This window comes from Amphiura filiformis, chromosome 1 (assembly GCF_039555335.1).
Source record: "Amphiura filiformis chromosome 1, Afil_fr2py, whole genome shotgun sequence".
Classification (NCBI taxonomy): Eukaryota; Metazoa; Echinodermata; class Ophiuroidea; order Amphilepidida; family Amphiuridae; genus Amphiura; species Amphiura filiformis.
In genome coordinates, this window is record NC_092628.1 from 70898392 (window position 1) to 70924891 (window position 26500).

At 36.3% G+C, this 26500-nt stretch overlaps 1 protein-coding gene across 1 annotated transcript; it reads right to left on the reverse strand.

The window, feature by feature from the left end:
* Positions 1-933: 933 nt before the first annotated feature.
* Positions 934-24892, reverse strand: LOC140152414 (RRP12-like protein). Its single transcript, XM_072174723.1, is given in 28 exon segments — positions 934-1518; positions 2070-2152; positions 2825-2913; positions 3248-3323; positions 3877-4082; positions 4769-4962; positions 5516-5689; positions 5817-5908; positions 6435-6592; positions 7298-7405; positions 8192-8384; positions 11461-11619; positions 11769-11921; positions 13850-13998; positions 14592-14819; positions 15631-15752; positions 16007-16160; positions 16163-16184; positions 16381-16548; positions 16981-17092; positions 19383-19573; positions 20269-20396; positions 20801-20939; positions 21066-21288; positions 22146-22222; positions 22442-22525; positions 23104-23300; positions 24609-24892. Coding segments are annotated over 28 exon segments (3948 nt in total). The 5' UTR covers positions 24769-24892; the 3' UTR covers positions 934-1409.
* Between the last annotated feature and the right edge of the window lie 1608 nt (positions 24893-26500).

Consider the following 26500-nt stretch of genomic DNA (forward strand, 5'->3'; position numbering starts at 1 on the left):
AATTACAAGAAATAGTTCCTCATCTAGACTGATCAGTGGGACTCATAACATCATGGATTGATATAGTATATCGTACAAACAGCTTTACGCAAAGCGTATTGCTTGACAGACGCACGCTTTTGTAATTTACGCATGCATAAGTTGGGACTTTGTTGTAACAAAAACCAAATAATTCTCGCCTATTACGAGCTCAAAAATAAATTTTTCACAACTTTTGAATCACAGAGTCATATCGTAAAATCCTGTCCATCAAAAGGAACCAAAATTCACACATGATTACTTCAATACTGCAACCAAAAAAAAGTGAAAACACATGTCAGTAACCACGCAGTTGACCAACTGACACAACAGCAAAATGCACTGACACGGAATAGCTTCCTGGAGATGCCACTTCTGATTTATCAGGAATTCCTGTTTTTACCATTTTTAGACATAAATTCAGGATTTTTTTGCAATGAATGAGTGGCTACTCTTTGCAACTTCCTGATTTTTTTCAACAAGCTAGTGGCATCTCAGACTTTCACAGCCCAATATTTGGCACCCAGCACAAGAAATCTGTAAGAATGCATACAAGATCCTTCCATAGATGATAAAATGGTGCTGCGTTTTGCTTTTCACACAATTTCGTCAAGAAACAGGTCTTGTTCCTTACTATTCCACTTACTCTTTGGGAATTATCACCTGTGCAAGGATCTTGTAATCAATCTCACAGATTACTTGTGCTGGGTGCCAATTATTGGGATGTGAATGTGGTCCTGGAAGCTATTCCATGTCAGTGCATTTTGCTGTTGTGTCAGTTGGATAACTGCTTGGTTACTGACATGTGTTTAGAAAACCTGTGCATAATTTTGGTTCATTTTGATGGACAGGATTTAAAGTTATGACCTTGTGACAAATTATAAGTTTCTTTATGAGCTCAGTTTAGTATATATCTTGAAGCCTAATCCACTTAGCCGAATGTTAGAAATTTGGAATGTTGAATCTCCATCACTAAAAGGTTGTCTTCATGTACTGAAAATATTGAGGCTAACATTTCTAGTTAATTGTTCTGTTAATAATTTTCATTCTTTTTGGCTATTTTAAATAATTATTAACATATAGAGGCTGGTGGATTAGATCTCATCACACATGTTAGGATTTCTTGTAAGGATTCTCTACAAAAAATATTGGTATTTAAAGAGTGTATGAAGAATTCAACTGGCATACTACTTTGTACATGCAATTAGCTCGAATATGACCAAACAGGACTCCAAAACTTCCATGCATATATAACAGCTGACCAGTCAAAAATCTCCAATTGCTGCCAGTAATTGCATGCAACTGTATCCATAATATATAACAGAAGAATAGCTATACATTTTTAATAAACTTTCAAGCAAATGCTGATTAAATATTTTATAGATCTGTCTTTATTTCCTCTTTTTATGTCTCTTATTATTTCCTTTCTTTCCTTTCACTGCTCCTTTCTTGGCTGCTGTGATCAGATTCTGCCACTGACCTGCTGGTTTCTTGGATTTCCTGAAAAAAAAAAAAAAAAGGTAAAAGTTAGTATCACAACACATGTTTGGTATATTATTGACATGTAATGAAAAGGTACAGGAATTATTTGAACACATTTTCCCTCTATTTGTAATGTAAATCAAGCACTAATTCAGGGGTTCAGGTGTTCTCAACAGGGGCCCACTTTCCAGATCCGGCCTGCCGACCAGTGTGATTGGCCCTTGAACTGCTCCAAAATAGCAAATATTTGGAATGATTTTAGCCCTCCGTGGCCTGAGACTAATTGAGAACCCCTACAATAACTGTTTCATTGCAATTACAGAATTTTTCCGAGGTGAAAAGGAGTAGCACAATAAGCTCCATTTTGATGATGTTAAATGTATGGAACTAATAGATACCGGATGCCACACACAATCCCAATAATATCATCTTTACTGTGAATATTAATTGAAAACAAACATAAAGAAAGGAATGCTTATTAGTAATGTTGGCATTTCTCAGATGCAGTATAGAAATAAATGGTTTTCATAAGTTTCTTGTCACATGTCAAATCATTTATGGCTACCTACCTTTTGTTTAGCTGCTGTCTGTTCAGTGGTACATACGTGTAGGGGTCTGGTTTACCCTTCTTTTTCATATCACCTTTGGCTTTCTGTAAAGCAAAAGAAAGAATGCAAATATTTGTCATTTTGGTGAATGATGGAATGTATTCTGGAGATACTTTCAATCTTTTAACACAGCGATCAGTTATTTGATTTTGTTATCTTTTTCATCTGAAAAACACACGCACAAAATCAGAAATCCAATGCAGAAGTTAAATCCTTTGCAAATTCTGGTGTTCTACAATAGTTTGCCTTGTGATCAAAACCAAAATTACAAATTCTCACTGACAAAATGTATTCAGCATTTTCTGGAATTACCATCATAAAAATGCCTAAACTGGAAATTTAGGATTTAGTGATGTTGATCAGAATATACCATCTTAAATGTTCCTCTGTACAAAGCACATATTATGTTTTATACTAGAAATTTCCATTTAATGAACACAGCCTGACATAACGTGACAATCTTTCGCATACAATGTGTGCGATTGTGCGTGCGTAACGCAAAAGTGAATTCAACCATGCCAACTCACTCGTGATTGGTTAATATTTTAATTATTGTATCCAAGGTCATGCACTCACGTTTTAGTTTGAAATTCACGATATATGATTACGGTTGGATCAAATACAGCTGTTGAAAGCTGTGTTCATTCAATTGAAATTCTTAGTATAGTTGCATCTTTACAAAACTGATGAATGAGTGAAGTACTGATTGCACTTACCTTTGATTTGTACTCTGATCCCGGTGCCTTGTTTCCTTTACCGGACTGCTTAGCAACAGCAATGGGTCTGTGTATACCACTTCCTCCAGCTAACAAACAAAAACCATACACAAGGGCATGAGTTACACATTGCAGTATTAATTTATATGAATCAAACCAAAAATACCCAAATGATTCTCATTCAATATGTGAGTGGATTTTGCAAACACTGAAACATGCATTCAAATTACAAGTAGGCCTATCTTAAAATGTCTCAGTAAAAAGTTCTTGTTTTAAAGAGGCAACTAAATAATATGAAAATTCTGTTTACAAATAATGTTCTCAGCTCACAAATCTACGACTAATTTGCCATATTTCATCATCAAATGCGCAAAGGAAAAGTACTTGACATAAACTTTTTTCATAATTCTTGAGTCAACTTACCTTGATATTTCATGGGTGATTGGTCTTCCTCATCATCACTTATACTGAGGTCTTCAGACTTCCTCTTCTGTCCACCCTGAAATGAGGAAACATGATGAACAATTCATAAATGTGTCTGTGTATACATGACATAAATAATAATATTATTGCACAAAGGGTCTGAATCCATTATAACTTGACTGGATTTGGACATTTGAAACGGGTTGTGCATTTATGATGCATTTCAAGACTTCATGATATTGGACTGTGGTTAAAGATTTGAAGACATTGATAACTTATTGCTTAGATCTCACACCATAGAATAGAAATCTGGTCAAGCCCAGTCTAGCAAAGTGTGCATCCATTCTATGGAAAAATGATAGTTTCAGTTCCAGTTTCTTTCAACTTCTATCTTAAGTAAAGCAAATTCATATGATGGGAGACCAAACAGAGCAAGGCTCGAACATTTTTGGCCACCCTTTACAATAAGTTAAACATTCATGACGAAACATGATCAAAAGACCAGGACATAATTATGTACAGACAAAGACAGTATAGGCTAAAGGCAACATAAAAGTAGTAGAAATTGGCATGAATAGCCCAAATTTTGGCTAAAACCATGCCTGTGTCAAGAAACCATTGTGTCCCACCTTCTTAAACTGTGACAATTCCTCATCCATCATCTGCTCCAATTCATCTGCCGGTCCTCCTCTCTTCCTCTTCCCACCTCGTTGCTGTGGTTCTTCCTCCTCCCCACCTTCTGAGATGAAGAGTCTACCATCAGGCATAGTCTTGAAGTTGTGTTTCACCAGTCCCTTACCATCTGGTTTACTGGATGTGGCCTCTGGTTTGGTAGCTGTAGAATAAATGATATGAACAGTAATGTTAACTTCTGACATTAAGGGACCATTCACAAACACTTGTTAGGGGGGGCCTGATGCAAAAAAAAAAATTCATCACAGAATTTTTTGGGGCCCCCCTTTACAGACCTCAAAATTTTCAGCCCCCCCACCCTTTTTGACATGAAAATTATGGGTCAACCCCATAGAAAAGCATATAAACTTTTTCAGGCCCCCCCCCTCCCTTTGGAAGGTCAAACATTTTCAGCCCCCCCCTTTTTTTGCATCAGGCCCCCCTTACAAGTGTTTGTGAATGGTCCCTAACATCTCAGTATATAAATAAACAAATATCTTTTCTAACTCTGGAGTCTACAAGTTTTATCAGGTCAAAGGTCAAAAAGATCACGCTGATGAAAGATGGAGTACCATCTAAAAATTCTGAGGTAGGAATAAGTTTGTTGTGTTTGGATCAAAAGTTAAATCAAATCAAACAAATATCTTAATAGGCATAGGTTTAACCCATCAGATACAGAGAATCAGAGATCCAGTCTTCTTCCAGACTGGTGTCATGAATGTGAATTCAGACTTTCCACTGAAAGCTACTCCTGTATATTATCAAGAATATTGTACCGTAAAATATTTGTCTCAATGCATTATCCAGAATGAAATATACTCAATACTTTAACTATTGATTTGAACTTACCTAACACTCGTTTAGAGATGCTTGGATCCAAGAAATCCAATGGTTCAGCAGCATCCCCTCCTCCTCCTTCTTTAAGCCATGCCTTGCCTCTCTTTGCAATTGGTCTCTTAGCTTTAGCACCACCCTTCTGACCTTTGACTTTTGCATCCTCATCATCGCTTTCTGATTCTGAATCCTGTAGCAACTCTTCAATACTGTGTAAAGACGAAACAAAGTATAATTTGTCACAAAATATGTCATGAATGACAAAAAAAACAATATACATGAGCAACTGGATTTCTGACTGCCTGTAAGTAAATGCTACTTGAACATATATCAATAAGGTAAACTGAGTGCTTTTGTTGTACTAGATTCCAAAGATATCAGTGGTTTGGGAACAATGTAGATCGCAACTAGATTTCAACAATTGCCCAAAATAAGAAAAAGAGGTAAGGGATGAAATCAAAACTCGACCGCGGTTTCACCTGGTTCCCATTGTTTAGAACAATAGAAACTGGATGGCGGATGGAACCAGAAGTCAACCGCAGGTCGAGTTTTGATTTCATCCCTAACATAGTATTATTGAAGTCTTTTTAATGGTGCAATAGAGGTACTGCATAATTGATAAACAACTGTTCAAAAATACAGGTTATCCTTAATAGGCCTACATGTGAAACAAATTATTACTTATAGCAAAGCCTGTCCTGTGGTCTATAAAATCAGTTGCACATGGTATCAATTTTATTTTGTGCATAGTACTGGACTCACGTTTCAGGCTTTGGTTTGCTTGGCACCAATGCTGCTTCTTCATCATCATCATCTTCAGGATTGTCGAGGGCGTCTTTCACTGCTCGCCGCCTCTTAGTTCGTTCCTGCTGTTTCTTCATATTTGATACCATTTTCTTGTGGTATTCTGGCACTAGCTTATATATCATCTCATAGCTGTTGGCAAAAGATGAGAAATATGTGATCAGTGCACAATGTAAAATGGTGTTTGCAGAGTGTTTTTACTTTACATGGAGGCTGATCACCAAAACAATCTGACTGCAAGTTTTGCTTACAAACTTACCCATATTTCCGTAATAGTCGGCTATAGATGGATTTGATAGGTTGGCGTAAGGCACGCCTGTTGACTTCACCAATACCACTGATACTTTGGATCTAACAAAACAAAAGATAATTTTGGATTTATGAACACTCTAATTCTTCCACATAATTTATTGTGAAATCCCCGCTACAAGGTTCCCCAAAGTAAATTACGATTGTACAGTAAAATGCTACAGAAAAAATAAAAACTACATCAAAATGTTGATGCTTATAGTAAATAGCATGCTAGTAGTTTACCTACATGTGCTTGATATATATCAGTATTGAAAGTATGAACCTCTTTCCATCTTTTTCCAAGGAGGTATCATGGAACTTTTTCCAAGAAACAACATTTTCTCAGTAGGTTCAGCAAAGGGAGAAGATATTATGAAAAAAAAGTGCCTGTTATTTGGAAAACTATTTTCAAGCCATTCTCAAACATCAACCATAAAGCTGTGATCAAATCTTATCCAAAGTCTGGGTTGCAGTGGATTAACATTGAAATAGTCTGCATAATCGTCATATTAAACTGAAGTAAGAAGTACTCATTAGATTTTGTTGACTCTAAAAAACTAGATTACCTTGACCAGTTTACACTTACTAGTTTTTGCACATGCTGGGCCAAGTCAGCTTGATCCAGAATTTGTGTGAGGACTTTGACAAAGGCTAGTGCTGACCTCAGTACCTCCCTTGCAGTAGACTTCAGTAAAGTACAAACACCATCTATCAGCTGCTCCAAATATCCACCTGATATTACAGCTACAGTGAAAGAAAATAACAGGACAAAGTCAGTAGTGACAAAATGATAATTGGATAAATTGATTGAAAACAGGTTTTTATCCTTTAATGTAAAATGAGCACACACACACACCCCCCACCCCCACCCCACCCACACACACCCTCTCATAGATGCAATCAAGTTTGGGGTTTCCTAACATAGAGGTTCTGAATTACTTCCATTAATAACAATTTATTAGGTGATAGGTATTGTACTCCATACATTTGCATGTCTTCTGGAGCATATCTGGAAGATGATTTGAACTAGTGACCTTCTGTGCAAGCACCCTAATGGTATCACAAAATGGGGGTGTTATATCCTCCTTTATGCCTCAAAGACAATGTTTTTGAAGCTATCTCCATCCGTGGACCTCCACAGTTGCAATAATGCTCCACAGTTGTATAATATTCACACCTCCACAATTTGAATGTGGTTGAAACACGCACACACCACACACATATTTACCACTTGCAAAACTTAAATAGCGACACACCACTGAAGTTTCCAAATGGAGATGTTTCAGTTTTATTCACCTTTCAATAGACCAATATGCAATCGCTGCTTATAATGCATTTTTATGCTGTTTTTGATCTAAAATCACTGTCCACACGCCGTGGATATCAGTGGTCCCCGTGCTTCCGATTTTGTACGCACATATATCTGGTTGTATTATCTTATTCCTTTACCTTTGAATTCATATATAACCCTGCTGAGTCCTAGTATTGTTGCACTGATCATGTGTGGTGAGCCAGCTAGACCAGCAGTCAACATCTCCACATACCGGCCTACGCAAACTGTTAAGAAAAGCAAAAAGTCACTCAGTTATAACCAAATATTAGATATAAAGAAGCAAATGTGGTTCACCAACTTCCCTTCAGTAGGTTTCACTGCGGTACCGCCTGAAAATTCTACACAGGAACATGTGTGGCCGAGTGGATAAGGCGCCTGACTCATAATCCATATGTTGCGAGTTCGAGCCCTGCTCGTGCCAACGTGTTGTGTCCTTGGGCAAGGCACTTCATCCCCATTGCCTATGGGGGGATGGGATGGGGTTGGATGTTTGTATAGTTGTTTGTTTCAATGTTGCAATATTGGCGCTGATTAAGCTACTGCCTGCAAAATTGCATTGTGTCTGTTCAGGTGTGTTTAATGTTAAATTCTAGCAATTTGACCTGCGGGTCACCATTAGAGTTTGAAATAAATCCTTCCTTTATGTATAGATTGTTTCAACTTTGAAGATATATACTCATTGTGCTGTTTAACAAGGTCATGTTATAGACCTCAAACTTTAGACTTGCTTATTGTGACTTATCTAAAATCACGCATTACAACAAAACACAGAAACACTGTCAATACCTTAAAAATTGTATAGAAGCAAAGATGCCAACATGTATACCTTGTTTCATTTCCGAGTTTGGTAGTAAACTGTGAATTTTGCTGGTTGCAGTATCAAATTGTGCATGTTATTGTAATTTAGCAGAGCGTATACACACACATACAAATGCATTTTGTCTGTACGCATACAGCGCAACCTTGAAGTGAAACAAAGTATAGGTGGGTAAATAAAAATGCCATCTTACTTTGTTTGTCCTGTTCCGGTGACCACCTGACCATAGAGTGACCAATTTCTACCAGGATACCAAATGCCATAGCTCTTGCTTTAGAATTCACCTCTTTGGTACATAAGAGGATTTCAGGCAGCACTGTGAGGAGAAAGTCTGTGTTCTCTTCCTCCTGACCTTTAATGACAAACAACAAGCATCTGAGGCGAGGCTGAAAATAAAAAAACACATAAATACATCAATGATTTTTCTTCAAATGTTTATTATTTTTGCAACAAATAAGAAAAACTACCATTGGAAGATTGTGGGTGTAAAATGTTCAGCCAAAATGGAAGTCTTGGAAGCTAATTGCCATAGATATAATAAAATGTCTACTTATTGGGCAAAAAATCTTTCCCACAGCCCCAAAATATTACACAGACACTATACTTTCATCCTTGCTACTATACAGATCTTGCAATTTGCGATAAAGTAAAGTCTGTGAAGAAAAGGTAATCAATATGAATTCACCCTGTTGATTTTTAACTTGCAAATCTTTGCATGCTCATTTCTGATCTTGCATCTTTTGGATCCAGTACTGTATACTTCAGATATCAACTCCATCCGGGATTCCAATAACTAATTATTCATTACATTAGTAAAATAACTAATGAATCAAGTAGTGAGGAAGAAAGGTTAGGAAAAGTATTAAAGAGTATTGCTCATGGAACTTTTGAATGTTTTGAAATAATGTCCAAAACATCACATAATGCTCCACATGGCATTGAATTCTCTGATGTATCTGATGATGAAGGGATCGTCGCAGCCACTCAAGAGGCTTTGGCTAGCCAGTGACTGAGGCTGAGGTGCTGTCAAGGAAAAACTGCCTTTTGCTAACATGCTTCACCTTGGAAGCAAAGAAGAAGTCGGGGGAGCCCTACCCAGCTGAATCCCTCTATGAAATGTTGATTTCAATACAGCTGTACCTGGCTGTGCATGGCAGAGATATGAGGTTGCTCAATGATCCTGAATTTGTCACATTGAAGAATATATTGAATGCACAAATGAAAGATCTCACAGATCAGGGTAATAATATTAAGAGTGCGTCGGCGACAAGCCAAAGTTATAACAGAGGAGGAAGAGGACAAAATGTGGGATACTGGGGTTCTAGGCGATGAACGACCTCAACAATTAGGGGATACTGTGCTGCATATGCTTGGATTACATTTTGCTTTGAGAGCTAGATCGGAACACCGCAGCTGAAGAAATTAAAAAGCAAATTCTCTCAAATATCTGCAACCGTCATCTGCAACCGTCAATATGACCGTAGGACAAGCGTGACTGGCCTACTAAAATACCTCTAATGGCCAACTCTGGAAAGCAGACGACACCAAAGCAGAATGTCCATGCTGTATCGCATCCGCTACAACTTGGTTGACATCAGATGGAGAGAGTACCTCAACGAGGCGAAATCCCGCACCAGAGGTCATGACTCCAGATTCTGGATTGGTCACTGCAACTCCAACCAATTTGCTTCCTCCTTCTTCCCAAGATCCAGCCGGGATTGGAATCTTCTGAGGACAGATCCTGCTGAATACCCATCCCTTGATGCCTTCAGACTGGCATTAAAGGAGGAAGCCAAGTAACCAGCAGTCATCTATAGCATTTTTAAAGCACTTCATCACTGTACATATTTTGCACTGAACTTTGCTGTCTGCAATATCTTGGATGCGGAGAGCACAACACACTGCAGTGCGATTATCTTTTTTTTGAAGTCTGCACTTACATAGGAAGAAGAAGAAGAAGAAGGAACCAAGCAAAGAAGGGATCTCAAGGATCCCCAAATATCAAGAAAAAGTATAATAAAACAATAACATTACAGCCTTGAACACAAGTAGCACAACCAAACCTCCAAGAGTTTGTGAGATCTACAGAAGCAGGGCAGAAGTACCATTTCATAACCAGATTCCATGCCATAGTGTAAGTGAACTGTGAATGTGTTCAATCGGTGGATGGCGAAACCAGCATGCAGACGCTAACCAAGAACAGGAAATAAGCCCTATTCGAGTGGTGTCACTTGTTATGATGAGCTATGTTTTTCGATAACATGCTTCACCTTGGCGGTGATGAAGAAGTTGGGGGAGCCTTACCCAGCTGTACCAGGATATGCATGGCAGAGATATGAGGTTGCTCAATGATCCTGAATTCGTCACTCTGAAGAACACATTGGATGCACAAATGAAAGATCTCAAAGAGCAAGGTATTAGAGTATGTCAACGACATGCAGAAGTAATAACAGAGGAGAAAGAGGACAAAATGTGGGATACTGGGGTTCTAGACGAAGAACGACCTCAGCAATTATGAGATACTGTGCTGTATATGCTCAGATTACATTTTGCTTTGAGAGCTGGATCAGTACACTGCAATTTGAGGTACGAAAATTCACAGATATCAGTTCGTTCAAGAGTTTAGCACTGGATTGAAATACCTTTGCTATACAGGGGAGTCACAAACATCTCAAAATTGTCACACAATGTGTCAGAGCTTATGAGAATAAACAAAATCCAAAGAGATGTACTGTTCAGTTATAAGAGAAATATTTGTCTCATCGGCCAACTTCTGGATAATTGTAACCCAGCATTCTATCTGAGACGTTCGGTTAAACCTACTTCCAATGTTTGGTACTAATGTCAGCCAATTGGGCATGAGATCAACTGTCTTTCTGGCACAGTTTCAAGATTATGTAAACAAGCCAAATTGCCAGGATTCAGAAAAACCACTCTCTAAGAGCAACAATAGCATCTCGTTTGTACAACAAGTGACTTTGATGAACAGTTGGTATGTAAGACAACAGGTGACAGATCATCAGCAGAAGGGTATACAAACGGACAAGTGATGGACAAAAGAAGAGCATAAGACAAAACCACAACAAAGTATAACAATGTAATAAAGTCTTATATTGTATTGTATCATTTTGGGAGAAGAAATACAAGTTGCATATTCAGAGCTTTGTCCAATTAAAATAATATTGTATCAAATGTATTTTTGAAGTTCAATTATCTCAAAACAATGTTGTTTATTTCTAAATTGTTCATGATGATGTGTCATATCAGTAAATTAAAAATATAGACATATTGTCATTAATTATATGCAATAAACTGTAGCTTGTGCTTTGTACGAATACACATTTCTTTGTACGAATCCAAGAGTGTTGATTCGTAGAAAATAATCTAAAGTTTATTGAATAGATTGAAGTCATAGCAATGGTTTAAATGCCCAAATACACATTGATGAAACATGCTACTCACAGCTTTAGATGATGGTGAAGAACTAGACAGTGATTTGACCAATACTTCTTGTAGTTCTCCTATGCGTCCCTGTATAAATTGTCTAATGGACTCAGATGTACCTTCACATATCTCCTCCAAGATGCGATAAGCCTTCTTCTGAATCGTATGATCTTTACTCTGTGGGTATAATTGTAAACAGTCATCAATAAGCAACACATTGCCTTTTCATATTTAAGAAAGACTCATTCACTTTGCAAATGCATATAATGAAAGAAAATGGAGATGATAAAGTTGTGTTCTACAGAACAAAAATACATGCATCATACCTGTATAAGTGGCTGGACCAGTCTGTATGCCTTCTCTACATGTTCTTGATCAAGATATGGTATCATAGCTATAGCTAGATCCATCAATGGGTGCTTGTTCTTCTCATCAGATGCCAACTTGGTAACCAATTTATCCATTAAGCCACAAATAAGCTGCAAATGACAAGTCCATATGAATATTGATAATTTAATGCAAATAAATCACACTTTTTACTTAGGTCTTTATCAATTGCTGAGTTTGCACTAATAAAACATCTGAATTGGGCTATTCCAGTTGATATTCAACTGCACGGTGGCAAAGCGCTACAGGCTCTACCTGGCAATCGGAGGGTTGCGAGTTCGAGTCCAGGTGGTACCATTGTGTTGCGTACTTGGTCAAGTTACTTTACCTCACTTGCCTCTCTCTACCCAGGAGTGAAATGGGGAGCTGTTAGGTGTTAGGAGAAAAAGGTATAAGCAGCTGACATATTCTATTGACAGCAGAATAAATTTAAAGCGCTTTGATACTAGTGAAAGGCACTGTATAAATGTCAACATTTATTATTATTATTATTAATAAACCCCCTATGAAAGAAATGGCCTTATTCTTCCACACAGGGAATGTGTATTTCAAATGGGGTTACCTGAATGGATGACTCCATTTGAAATTTACACCCCCGATGTGGAAGATTAAGGTCATGTCTTGAATGTATGGATATCAACTGGAATAGCCCATTGCTTAAACAAAGTAGTAATCTCTCAAAAACTGCAATAACACCTTAATTTTACAGCTACCCATTACGCCTGGGTGGAGTAAAGTACCTTACATAAACAGGCATGTGATTAGGGAATTCCCAGAATGGAGGAAACTTGCGAAGCGGAACGAGCGTAGCGAGTGAAGCTCTCGCGCCTCACGGCCGGGGGTCCAGGGGCGAAGCCCCGGCGGGGTTGAGGGGCTGAGCCCCCGAAGCCAGAGGGCTTCTACACTGTAAAAACCCTATTGATGCCTTCTCAGGAGAGCAATTTTACAGGAAAAAAAGACACATAAATGAAGACAAAATGTTTAATTTGAATGAAAAAATACCACTGGTAATATGGTCCGTTAAAGCAATTCTTCCCTTGGATCCATAAGATATCATGTCCCCACACAGTGAGCATAAGCTTTACCGGCGACAGCAATTTTTTTGATACCATTTTCCTCCACCGTACAGCTCAATTCGCGACCATCTTTAACATGTATTACTTTCACTTCGTGATCCAGCCAGCTCCAGCGGAACTTGTTTTTCAGATCTTTATCAACTACGCCGATGTTCGCGTCATTTTTCTGAAGCGTTTTCATCTTGATTTTGGTTCGATACCGATAAACAAATCCTGTCGTTCACGCAATATCAGCATGTCAAAATTAAAGATGGCCGATCTAGATAGAATGCAAGCTTATCAGTGATTGGTTAATATCGGCAAGTGACGTCACAATGGACCAATCATAGAAATCGTTAGTACGGTTTTGCCATCCGAGCTATAAAACCATCTTTGGGCGACTTTTAAAATACTTAATTCATGAATAATCGGCAGTTTTTCCATTCATGTTCGCAGGAAAAACATATTGGGCGAATTTGTGCGTGTTTTTTTCAGCAGGTATTTGCATTACGACTTGGCAACCACGGCGCACACGGCCGAAAAAAAAAATACGTTAAAAAAGAGAGAGATGCTCTTTGCCAATGTTCACGAGCTTAGAGGGTGCCCCCAAATGTCTCAACGGATTTACATTGATCTCAGGGGGGTCGGATTTTGGTCTCAAATCCGCGGATTTCCGCGAATCCGCGGAAAAATCACATGCCTGCATAAAGAAGCAAAACAGTTCTAGTGGCATTTCTTGAAAAAATATGATGGCACAATCATAAATGAAAGACCAAACCATATCACTAGCAAGTAACATACTGTGCATTACTGGATTGGACAATATATGTTGTGATATTTTGTCAACATGAATATTATGTGGTACATTATCCAATCACAAAGAAGACCGCATTTTATCTTCATTTTCATTCATACAAAATAATACAAATACAAAATGGATATTTCATACCAAAAATCTGACTTACCTGAACATCAGTTATTTTAATGTAGACTTTGATGGTCTCCAATACTGTGAACACAGAACTGTCTTCTCTGGGATTACCAGTGGTGTACATATTGAACAGAATTGGCAGGTAGTTCTTGGCAAATTTAGCCAACTCTTTTTTAGCATCCTCTGAAAATCAATGTGTGGTAATTTATAGATTTGTCATTACAATCTTAATGTAGTTCTGTTTAAATTTACAGCTGCAAATAGAAATGTGCAGGACCAATATTTGTATCATCATTAATTTTTATGAGTGAAGTAAAACCAATATGTGGAAGAAAATAAGTAATCTTATTCATTTGCTTTAATTTTTGCTGACTACAGAAATTGTTATATTAAAGCAGTTATATCAGAAGTAGGCATTTAAACACTTAAAAGTGTTTACACCCACATGGCATATAGCTGGCATTGCATAGCAAGATGCTCCACACTTTAAAGTGCTACACAATTTGATGGTATTTTGTATGTAAAATACACAATTGCTATACAAATTCTGAAATGTGTTAGTTTTGCTGTAAACGTATATATTCTTCACTAAATTATGCCATGTAAAATAAAGAAACATTCTTTGTCTATGATTGGTCCAATTTTTCAAATTGATCCAGGCAAGAGATCAATTTATAAAACAAACCAATGTTACCACAAATTGTGACAGAAAAATACAAATAAAATGAACAGGATGACATTTTAGTGCAAACTTCATGTTCATAATGTCAACTTACCATTGTCCATATTGGATGTAATGATATTCCTCAAGCCTGCACACACATCTGATCTCAAGTCTGCCCTGTCACCAAGTGCTGATCCTAAGATACGAGCAATACCCTTGAAAGATTGTGTTACGTCGGTGGCACCCTTGCAGAAACCAGGGAGGAGGGCCCACACCTGAGACTGCAGTACATCATAGGTTTTGCTCTCAACTTTACGACCTTGCTGTTCCCATTCAAGTGCTGTCAAGTACATATGAAACAATCAAATGTTATCTTTAATATTTATAATTCAATGTAAATTTAATATGTGTTTGATGTATTCAAGTGCTTCAGTAAGTGCAATTAATTTCTTTTAATAATCTTATTGTGTTTTTCAATGTAATTTTGTATGTTTTTTATGTCATTATAATTGTAATATTTCATGTAATTTGGCCTCCGGGCCACGAATTGAAATAAATTTAATCTGAATCTGAATAGTTACAAGATTGCTATCTTAAGGGTACAGATCACAAAAACTTCCCATTGACCTAATAACAAAGTAGGGCCCAAGTTTCCGCAAATAGATAAGTTAAGTTACCTTTCGCTTTGTGTTATAAATTCTATATCCTCTCAATGAGAAGAGAATTCTGCATAACATATCTGAAAATGACACCACATTTTCTTTCTACTTGTTGAAGAATTGGCGATATATTAAAAGGCCAGATTTTCATGCGTTTACATCCGACTGCTAATAACGTTTTGATCTTGTGTGTTCATGCAGAGATAGTCATAGTGGCACTATTAGCATGTTGGCGGAAGCCACTTCACATACCGATTTAGTGGCATGAATCCTTAAATGGATCATTTTCACAATAATCTCTTTTTACATACATAGCTAATGAATTTCTTTACAAGCAATTATCAATACACTTGGTATGACCTGCACATATTACTTTTATACATTACACTCTAAGTCGCATTTAAAAACCAATCTTATGATATAGAAATGTTGTCACTATCAGGACTCTTTGTGTTGTTTTTTTTAATGTTTATGCTCCTTTTCTCAACTTACATCTAGTTTTTAATTTAGCAGCCAATGGCAGGAAATACTTGGTGAAATATTGAAGTTCTGTATTGCAGATGTTCTCTCTGAGGACAGGCAACAACCAGCTTCTTTGAAATTCATAATTGTCTCTGCAATGTTAAACATAGCAAACAGGTGAAAACTAGGTTTACAGTAATTCAATCTGACAAGAAATTGTAAAGCATCAAGAAAATGATCAAATCAAGTAGCATGTTGGTGATTCTCAAACAAAGGACTACATTATCAAAACTGTTGTTGAATACTATTTGATTTAGGAAATTTAACCCTGGTGAAACAAAATGAAGTTTTATCCCTTCAAAAAACACAACTCAAGATCTTGCAACCAAGAAAGTTTTCAACTTACTCATCTCCTGTGATCTGCAAAGGTACAGCATCCAAGACTACTTTAGGCCCCATCTTCTTGATTGCCATGCCAACAGTCTTATCCAACTCTTGGGTATATGGGAAGTGATGAGTGCTTCTCAAATCACACATAGATTGCAGACATTTGGTCATGAATGTATGCCCTCTTTGCCAAACACCTGGTGGGAAAGAAAATATATAACTTGATTAAGAAATTGAACATTTTGTGGAGTAACAACTTAATAATAACAGCAACAAGAGAATGACAACAACAACATGTGAAAAGCGAGGCCAAAATAACTAGACTAGTATACATAAATGCTTTGGTGATTAACACACACAATGCTTATTCCAAGTGTTTTACATAACACTTACTTCAAAGAAGACACTAAGCACCTGTAAGACTAATCCCCATGATGCATGATAGCGATAAGACAAACCACCCTCTACTGTATGGAACATCTTATGTACAGGTGTGTTACCACTGGATACCTGTGCTGCAAGCCACGAACAGGTTGGTAAAAGGCAATCTCGCAATAAAGTCTGTGGGTGGAAAAGTATGTTTTAAATCAGTCAGATTTCACAAAAATTACTTTAGTTCAAAAGAACATCAACTATTGACACCTAAGAAGCTGAACAGATTATGATGTGATAGTGCATTTATAATAGCGTGTACATTATTTATGTTGAATGAATAAATTGAATATGTTTGACAAGTCTGAATTTGCTTTATTGCATCGGCCAAGCACCATTTTCTCTAGTTTATCATCCCAATTGGATGTTATCAAGATGAAGATACAATAAGGTAACAACGTTACACTCATGCACATTGAGTCATCAATAAATCATCTACATGTTTAAAAGAGGAGATTGTTAATTTCCTAATCCTAACAATGGGAGAAAATTGTGCTTTGCAATGTCTTGAACATTTTAACTTTTGATCTATAAATCATTTTGAGTCATTCATTGACATACCTTTAAAACTTGAGCTGCAGCTGTAGCAACTCCTGCTTTCTCTGAGGTGAAGCATGCCAAGCATGATGTGAATATTCTAGGTAAGTGATTCAGGCATAGTTTATCATCAAGTCTGAAACAAAGTACAAAAACACCAAAACATGTTATGTAAGACCACTTGCTGCAAATATACAATTGATCAGCATCAATACTAACATATGGGATTATAACTGAATATATAAATTCCAAAATCTTATTTACAATACACTCAGCAACATTTATAAGATGTAAATAATGATTTGATACTGAAAAGTCCATTCTGATCTACAGTTGCAAATTCCTTGTCAAGCCTTAATACAGCTTGCAGACCAGGATCACATATATTTACTATTTATTTTATTCATGAGAACAAACTACTGGGACTGGAACACAATAATTATGACACATATTGGACACAAACTCAGATGGAACTTGGCACACTTATGTTACTGCTGCCAGATGAGCTGCCAGGTTTGAACAAAACAATTAGACTGGTACCCTGTAATCACTGCAGTCCAAACAATTTTAAGGTGTGTGAAATTTTCATGGTATTACTCATTTTCTGTGAATAGCCTGCATTATGGAACAAATACTTTTTTTACACAAAGCAGACAAGATCTCTGTAACTATATACATGTACAATGTACATACCGTATTTCGTCAAATAAATGCACATTTTCCCAAGGGGGGGGGGGGCATTTATTCAAGGTCAATTTTAGAACGATAATTCCCATTAAAATCATTAGGTAAACCTAAAACTCGCGCTAAAATGATGAACTATAAAACTAGAAACACTGACTTCTGGTTCACTTCCGGGTTTCCAATCGAGATTTTCGCCAAAAAGTGACACTATTATCGACCATGTGGGTAATTTGGTAAGCTTACTACACAAGATAGCATGGAAATATCGGCATTTTTGAAACATCTTGGTTGAAAAAAGTGGTGGTTGGCGTTTATTTGAAGGGGGGCAACTATTTGACGAAATATGGTATGTGCCTAATCCTCTTCGACCTGTATAAATGTTCTGTCTATCACAGTACAGAAAGCATCAAAACTAAAAACTTAAGAGGAAAATTGAGTTAAATTGATGGTTAGAAAGATAACAAATCTGTTTCAACTACCCGGCAAGGAATCGGATATTGAATTAGCTGCATCTTCCAGTAAGAACCTTCTATTTGTTCTCTTATTCATTGCATATTTTAACTCTCTCCATGCAGGTGTCGACTGCAGATGACAAGTTTAATTTTTTTTTTTAATTCAAAACTTTCAGAATTGTAAATTTTCATGACCATATTTGGAATTAGCATAAAAATGTATTAAAATGAGTACAAACAAGCCTAGTGTTGATTAAGATAGTTCTTGATATTTTGAGAAAATATCTTGAAACTTGGAGCTTTTCATGTTGAAGCCTATGGCTAGCACACAAAGCACTAATTAGGCTAAAAAAAAAAAATTGTTTGTTTGCCCAATCAAGGGGTATTAAGGAGTGGGTTGGTAGGATTTTTTTTTTTTTTTTTTTTTTTTTTTTTTTTTGTCTGGTCGTATCATTTTGAAATGCACATATCTGAACTGCAAATCGGCAATGGTAGCCACTGTTTCAGTAGGAGAAACAGTACTCCACGGTCCATTTCTTTTCTCCCCACCGCTATCTCCAGGCCGGTAAATTGATCATCAGCAGTAGCGGAACATCTGACATTACATTATTAAATAATTCCCGTAAATTTAGGGATATAGGGGCACTTACAAGGCGATCTACAATCACTTTCCTTTCGCAAGAAAAACACATACACGAAACTCGTGAGGTCGCCATGTTTGGACTGCATCACTTGAACGTTGTTATGCAGACAATATAAATCACCACGTGAAAATATTTAAAAATCAAAAAACTATTACATATATCATTCAAATATGCATTTCAAATGTATGAAAAATATTTTAATACAATGTATTTAGTACATTTTTGTAACTTGTGAGAAAAATCGGTATATTTACACATTTTCACCCTGCGTTTTTGTTCACAATTAACGCTAGCTATACGATATAAACTCAGGTCTTTTAATAGTACGATCGCCGAGTACAAAGTTCACAACGAAATATAGATTTGTATAGTGAGTTTGGACATGCGCCACACGTATGATATGGTCTGCGTAAAATGCCTAAATCAAGACGTAAAAAGTCGTAGAAAGGTAGAAAATCCAACAAAATCGATGTTTTTAACTTACAGTTTTGGGGAAAATGTTAAAAAAAAAAAAAAAAAAAAAAAAGTTGTAGGCGCTGGCGTAAAAATAGGTGCTTGGCGGTCGAGGACAAACAAACAATTTTTTTTTTTTAGCCTTACTATACACCTCTCAGGTCATGACCCAAAACATTGATCTACTATCTACCTTGTAAGATTCACATGTGCAGCCTGCATGACAGCTAACCATGCCTGTGTAGGTTGTACATCATTCTCTCCTGGCTGGTAGTCATACAAGGCATTTATCAGCTGAGCATTTAGTTCCTTGGGTAGACATGATGGCTTAGGTTTGGCTTCAAACATACTGTGAAGAGCTTGCATGGAGACTGATGTCACCATCTGAGGGAATGATACAAAGATATTTTTAAAACTTTTTACATTATTGACATTGTTCTTACTGCATGTATGAACCTATGTGCATCTTGCATTATATCCAGAATTACAGCAAACCACGCCTGATTTTCTTAAATGTAAATATTTATGATTTTTTTTCTGGTTTATCTGCCTATGCATGTTATATTTTCCATTGCAATGTTGTGTTTGATTATGCTAGTGTGCAATGCATGGTTCTTTTTCCCCTGTATATTGCCATATTAAGAATAACAATTAAGGATCATTGATTTGATCTTGTGCACTAGTTTGTAATGTTTGAGTGATCCTATATTCCAGTGTATGATGCGTAAACCTCTTCCCTGTTTGTTAATTTACCCTTAATATTATTTCCAGTTCTTTATTGTCTACATCTCCCATCATAAACACTATACTTTGATCAGCTTGTAATCCGCAGGAATTATTATGCTTTTACCACTATGCTGAAAAGTAGACCCGCGTTAACGAGTAATATAGTTGCTCTGTGTGATCTATATTTTGCATGTTAAAGAAAGTACACAAAGTATAGGACTTCAATTAATAATTTGTGATGTTTCTGGCAACATGTCACAAGACTTATCAATATTAATCCGCGATGTTATAAGGCCTGCCTCTTAAGAGCTGATCAAACACTAGATTACAGATAATTCATGTCTGATACTTACCACATTACTAAGGGTCATAACTTTGAGAATAGTCTCACACACAGTCTTCAAGTTATTCTTGGGTAGGACTGCTATGACATCTTTCAGGAAACCCAAGATGTGAAGGGTAGTTGTTGCTTCGGTGGTACCTGAATATTGACAAAATAAAATACCTGTTATAATGTGCATGATAATCTGATCCAATCAGACCAAAGGAGGATATTTTGACAACTGAGTCACAACTTTTATACTTGTTCTTAGTCTGAACTTGTTAACAAAGAAATCCATACCAGTCTAGCATTCTTAGTTGAATTGATTTACTTTCTGTTTATTGTTATTTTTATTACTATTATTTTGGCCTGTGTCTCCATTTTCTGCCTTTCCTCCCTGATTGGACAGGATACTTAAACACATATCCTAACCCTATATGAGTTACCTCCAAGGACCTATGTAAGGTCCTCAGACAGCAGTAGTCTTCAAATGTGCTTACAAGTTTCAAGGTCTTTGACATTTAGTAAAACCAACACATACACACACACCCCAACACACTAACCTCCATGCTGTTCAATCTGCTGAATGCAAAACTTGGCTGTAGGTACAGTTGCTGGATGATGTGGTGGAGGGTTGCCAGATTGCATAAATTGACTGCCTTTAAGGACTGCACAAACTGCATGTTGAGCTGCCTTTCTTACCTACAATCAAGCAAAGTAGTAATACTACTATTTAGTATTTTATGCCATCTCAATATTAATTTACTTGGGAACATGTTTTATATGTCACAAAAAGGCAATAAATTTGATAGTAGTTTTATGTCTCACCTTGGGTTTTTGATGTATTGTGAAAACCAAAAGTCCTTGATAAGATTGCAATGTTGATGGTTCACTCCACACAGCAGCTTCCTGGACACGTAACACTGTACTGAGACAAGACAAAGCCGAGCGAAGGAGGGAAGCAGAAGATGTAGCAGAGTTGGCAGCTAATATGTCTAGAAACACCTTACATGCCATTGAGAACTTTAACCTCAGCACTGACTGGGGTACTCTGGAAAGGTAATGGGGAGAGTAAGCTTTAAAAATAAATATTTGACCGACATTTAGCCTTACAAATAGTTGCATAATCTACTTTTCTTAGTCATTGTTTATTTAGCTTTTTTTCCTCCTCCCCCACCAAGATCTGATCAGTTTTGCGACAGCCTTATGTGTATGGATTAACTGTTTACCATATTCAAGTTGTAAGTAGTGAACTTAAGGAGCGGATCTTATCTAAAGAGTCTTCTGTTATCCAAAAAATTAATGATGAGGTAGAAATTATGAATCACAAATTCAGACTTAGCTGGAAAAATTCTAATTCGTAAATTTCACCAAATTGAAAAATAGCCTTCTCAGTCAAAAATTGGTTTATGTGAAATTTCACAACTCAGATAATTTCTCCTTCATAAAATTTGTAATATTGCCCTTGTAAAATGCATAACCTTTGACTTTGTCTCAAGCTTTATTAAAAGCTCACGACATGAATAGTGGTTATATCTCAAAGTTTGCTTTCTCCATGCATATCGAGTAATTTGCAAGATCTGAGACAAAATTTGAAGAAAAACTGCATAAATGTATACCAGTTATTTCACTAGAACCAATTATCTTGTTTCTGCATGCAGTCTATAGTACAAACTTGTACTATTTTTCATTCACTTGCAATCTGGACCTCTTGTGAGATCAGTACTATTGTATTGGAAACTTGCAATTGACAATTAAGAACATTGTATGATAAATAAAAAGTACTATCAAAATCAACCAAAACCGAAGAGCTCCATGACTTACATATCAGAACAATTAGAATGTCATTACTCAAAAGAAACTGTGAGAGGAGAAACAGGAAGGAAGTAATTGCTGTATATCACATACCTTTTTATCACCAGAGTAAGCAGAAATACAACAGCTGACAAGGATTCTCCCTCATTGACTGTTTCAAGAGCTGTCATCTGTCAAAATGAGAACAAAATAATATTGGGTAAGACATCTAAAATAGATGTATGCCTAAAACATGATTAATGGGCTATTCCAGCTGAATTCCATACCCCTTCATGGGGCAATTGAAGATAAAATCAATGTTTCAGGAAGAAATAGCATCAGTATCTCAGAAGAATAGCCATACAATGTATAACTGAACAATATAGTTGAAAACATATAAATCAACTTACCAAAGCAGCAAAGTATTCTGTCTCTGTTTCTTTACCCCCCTTGTCTCGTATAACTTCTGTGACTGCAGCAAGGACTGCACATGCCTATATAAAGAGGAAAACATGAGACACATCAATCATCAGAATCACTTTGCACAAATGAATTCAACAATAGCACATGTTTCCTCAGCACTTATGTTTGTACACCTGGGTTAGCATGTGACGTAAAGTAAATTGCCATTCAGGTATGCAACACACTACCTTTTAATATACAGAAGTCAATTTGAACATGTCATATGGTTGGATCTGGCAAATTTGCTTCAAAGTACACTGGACGTGACTACATGATTTTCTTTGGTTTGGTGATTTTGGTCACTTTAGTTTCAGCAATTCAATATTAACTAACATTAATTTAGCAATAAAAATGCATCCTACTTTCCAAAAAAATTAGGAATTTCTTACTGAAGTTTCTGAAGTACTACCATACTGGAGAGAAAAAAAGTCTATCAAAACTACAATGTATGCATGTATGTTGAACAAGTTTACTTTCTATGGTGAGGTTTAAAACCAAAGTGTATAGAAAGTTGAACCTAATCAGTACTGTGGTGGGTTCTGGAACCCCAGATCACCAATGAAAGCAACATTTAACCCATAAGAAATTACTGGAAGTATGGTGACTTTACCTCCTTGTGTGCTACAGCATTGGACTCCCAGTAGCGCTTCACCTTATCAAATGCCGGCATAGAACAGTCACTGACTCCACTCAAGAATGTCTTGAAGGTTTCTCCCCCTGCAGATTGGGCATCATCCTCACCCATGGCAGTGTCCGTTTGATAATCATTGTGTTGAGCCAAGGCTTTTTCAGTCAGCCCACTTCCACCTGTTATTATAGGAGAGTAACAATGGTATGAATAAAATGCTTTAAAAATATGCAGTAGGGATCAGATAGCAATGTTTGCACAGTATTTTTGTGGGACCTGAAAGCACATACGACTGATATGAGTAATGTACCGTACTTCTGATATCAAATAAGGTTGATTTTTTGAAATTTCCGATATAAGGCTAAGTAAAAAAGAAACATGTTTATTATACATATATCAATGCCTGCTTCCTTTTTGAAGCCCGCCTGGATTTTTTTTTTTTTAATTCAATTTTTTTTTACGATCATTGGTAGACTTGTTTTTGAACTCCAATAGTTAGTTCTTTTAGCCAAAAAAAATCCTTTTTTTTTTAAATTTACTTCTACATGCTTAGCTAATTTTCTAAATGTGTAAACCACTCTTGAACGCAGGGTTCGGTTTTTGCCGGAAAAGTGGCAAAAACCTGCAAAGCACTCTAGCATCGAATGCATAACTATCGTGTGCAAATTCGAAGCTTGAGTTCTGGAGTAAGTCAGAACGTCAAAGAAATCTTTGCTCTATGATTGCAAATTACACATTGTAATCATTTTTCACCACAAAATATGATATGATATTAACAGGAAAGCAATGTATGAACATGTCAAACACTTGAAACAGGTTGTCAATTATTGTCAATATTAATATTTTGCGACATATACTAATGAAAACATTGGAGACACCCTATGGCACTTCTATATACATGTACAATGAGAAAACAAGTCCTAAATCGAACATTCGAAATTTGTAGTTAAATTTCAACTTCGCAACGCAAACTTAAAAAACCGGGCAAACAGACACATCATTTATCGGTATGACATTTTCGTTATTGGTGCTGCCCTATCCAAGTTTGCACTGAAGTGCCATATCTCATTTTGGTGCGCCGATTTGGATCATGTGCTCATGAATTTTTTTTTATTTCTGGAGTATTAATTACAATTTCAAGCATGGGCGTTTAGGCAAGAAGTACAAGAAGCTGTGTAATTAATATTATAACAAACATGCAACTATTTAAGCTACAGGAGCCTTGTAATTTTTAGTGCAAACTCTAATTGAAATCATGTAATTGCGTTGCACTGGCTTTTTGTATACACTTCATCCATGCATCCCATACCGTTGTGCAGAGCTACTACGGTATGGGTTACCCGTACCCGTACTAGTTAAATTCAACTTTTAAACTGATAAATGAGCTGACTATCATTGAAGACCGAGTTTCGCAGTCTAGTACTGACTCTCATAATTATCTTGTTTAGGAACCTTACCCACTTGATTTACAGGTACCGTATTCTTACCAAATTTGTTGACACCACGGAAGGCTGGATGAAGACGATTCTGTACAGCAGCTTGCCTGTGTGTTGTGACAGTGGGATTGGTCACACAACTTTGACCCTTTTTCCATCGCTTTCCTTTCGATTTGGCATTGCCTTTTATTCTCCCTGGACCTTTGGGCATGATAACCTTTAATCACTTACTTGAAATATGGAAGTAATAGCAAATTAAGCTCTATTTAGTGACATAAATTCGTGATTTTTGCCCATACTATTTACATATGTTCTCCTATGTATCACACGTGTGTAAATGTCGCAATTTGTTTTCCTGTTTGTGTTTCTAGAATTTCTTAGTAAATTTTCAAAACATATGACATGAATAATACTTGGTACAAGTTTTAAAAAACAATAAATATAAATACGTAATTATCCAATGTTTATGAAATCAGATGAGACATTAGGTTGTATCTGACTTTTTATATGGAAACTTATAATCTTCTCGCCTGGCTCTTTAAGAGCGTGTTGAACCAGATCCAGATCCAGAATCAATTTAGGTATAAACTTTTTCTATTATAGCAGCACTTAAGAGGAACTATCTGTTATTTTTGAGAATAGAGTTGCCACGGTCAAAAATGGATTTTCTTTATACTTTCATATTTGATGGACCTTGACCTCAAACTAACACACATGGGATAAATTTCGGAAAAATATCCCCGTTGCCATGGTAACAGGCAAATTTCAATTTTAGGCCTATTTTCACAATTTTTGCATTTTTCAGCAGTCAAATTTTCAAGTTTTGAAGCCAGTGTTACTAATATACACAATACATATATATATTTTTCTTTATCAGGTATGAATAGGTCAAACCTTAGATGCCGCATTGAAAGTATAAAAATAATCATCAGATGTCAGGGTGGGTTATACCATTTATTTGAAATAGGGGTGTTTTTCAATTTTTTCAAAGTAAGAAAATATACCAACTTTGTATAGCTCATAAACCATATGGTAGTGCTCCGATTTCAACATCGACCACAGCATGTTGAGATGATACATTGGTCTTATGAAAAAGTTACACTTGAGCTTGGGGAAAAGACATCTGTATATACAGTGTTGCCAGACATTTTCCTATTTTTCGAAATTCAACACAAATCTCACCTTAAGTTAAATGATGTGAAAATGAAACTTCACCCTTTCAAGGAACATTTATTAGAAAAAGAGCTTTTATTCATATCAAATTTGATCAGCTATAATGGTAAGTGTTGCTAAACCACATGGGTGTTGCCATAATTGGGGTTTAATTGTGAGGTGTGGATATTTTCAACTTTTGACAAGTCATAAAAATACCAAAATGCATTTCTATAATAAAGAAAGAAACATCGCCTTGTCATGTTGAGATGATATATTGGCCTTATGAAAAAGTTATTTTGATCTGGGGGGGGGGTAAAACATCAGTTTATACAGTGTTGCCAGATAATTTACTATTTTTTCCAAATTCAACACAAGTCTCACCCTAAGTTAAAAGATATGAAAATGAAACTTCACCTTCTTACGGAACATATCTTTTTAGAAAGAACGTTAATTTCATATTCAATTTGATCATCTGGCATGGTCAGTGTTATTCTAAGCCATATGGGTGTTGCCATAGCTGGCGTTTAATATGACAATTTAGATATTTCCAGCTTTTTACAAGTCTTAAAAATAGTACACATCCTTAAAATTGTTGTGGAATGAACACAATATTAAGGTTAAAAATTAACCTAAGAACACTTATAGTATGTGAATTTAAATTCTAAATTTGAGTTCGGAAAATATTTCCTTCTATACAGTATTGCCAGATATTAATATATTCAAAATTCAACGTATGTCTCACTTTAGGATTTATATTGTTTAAATCGCTGCCATGAATAAACCACATG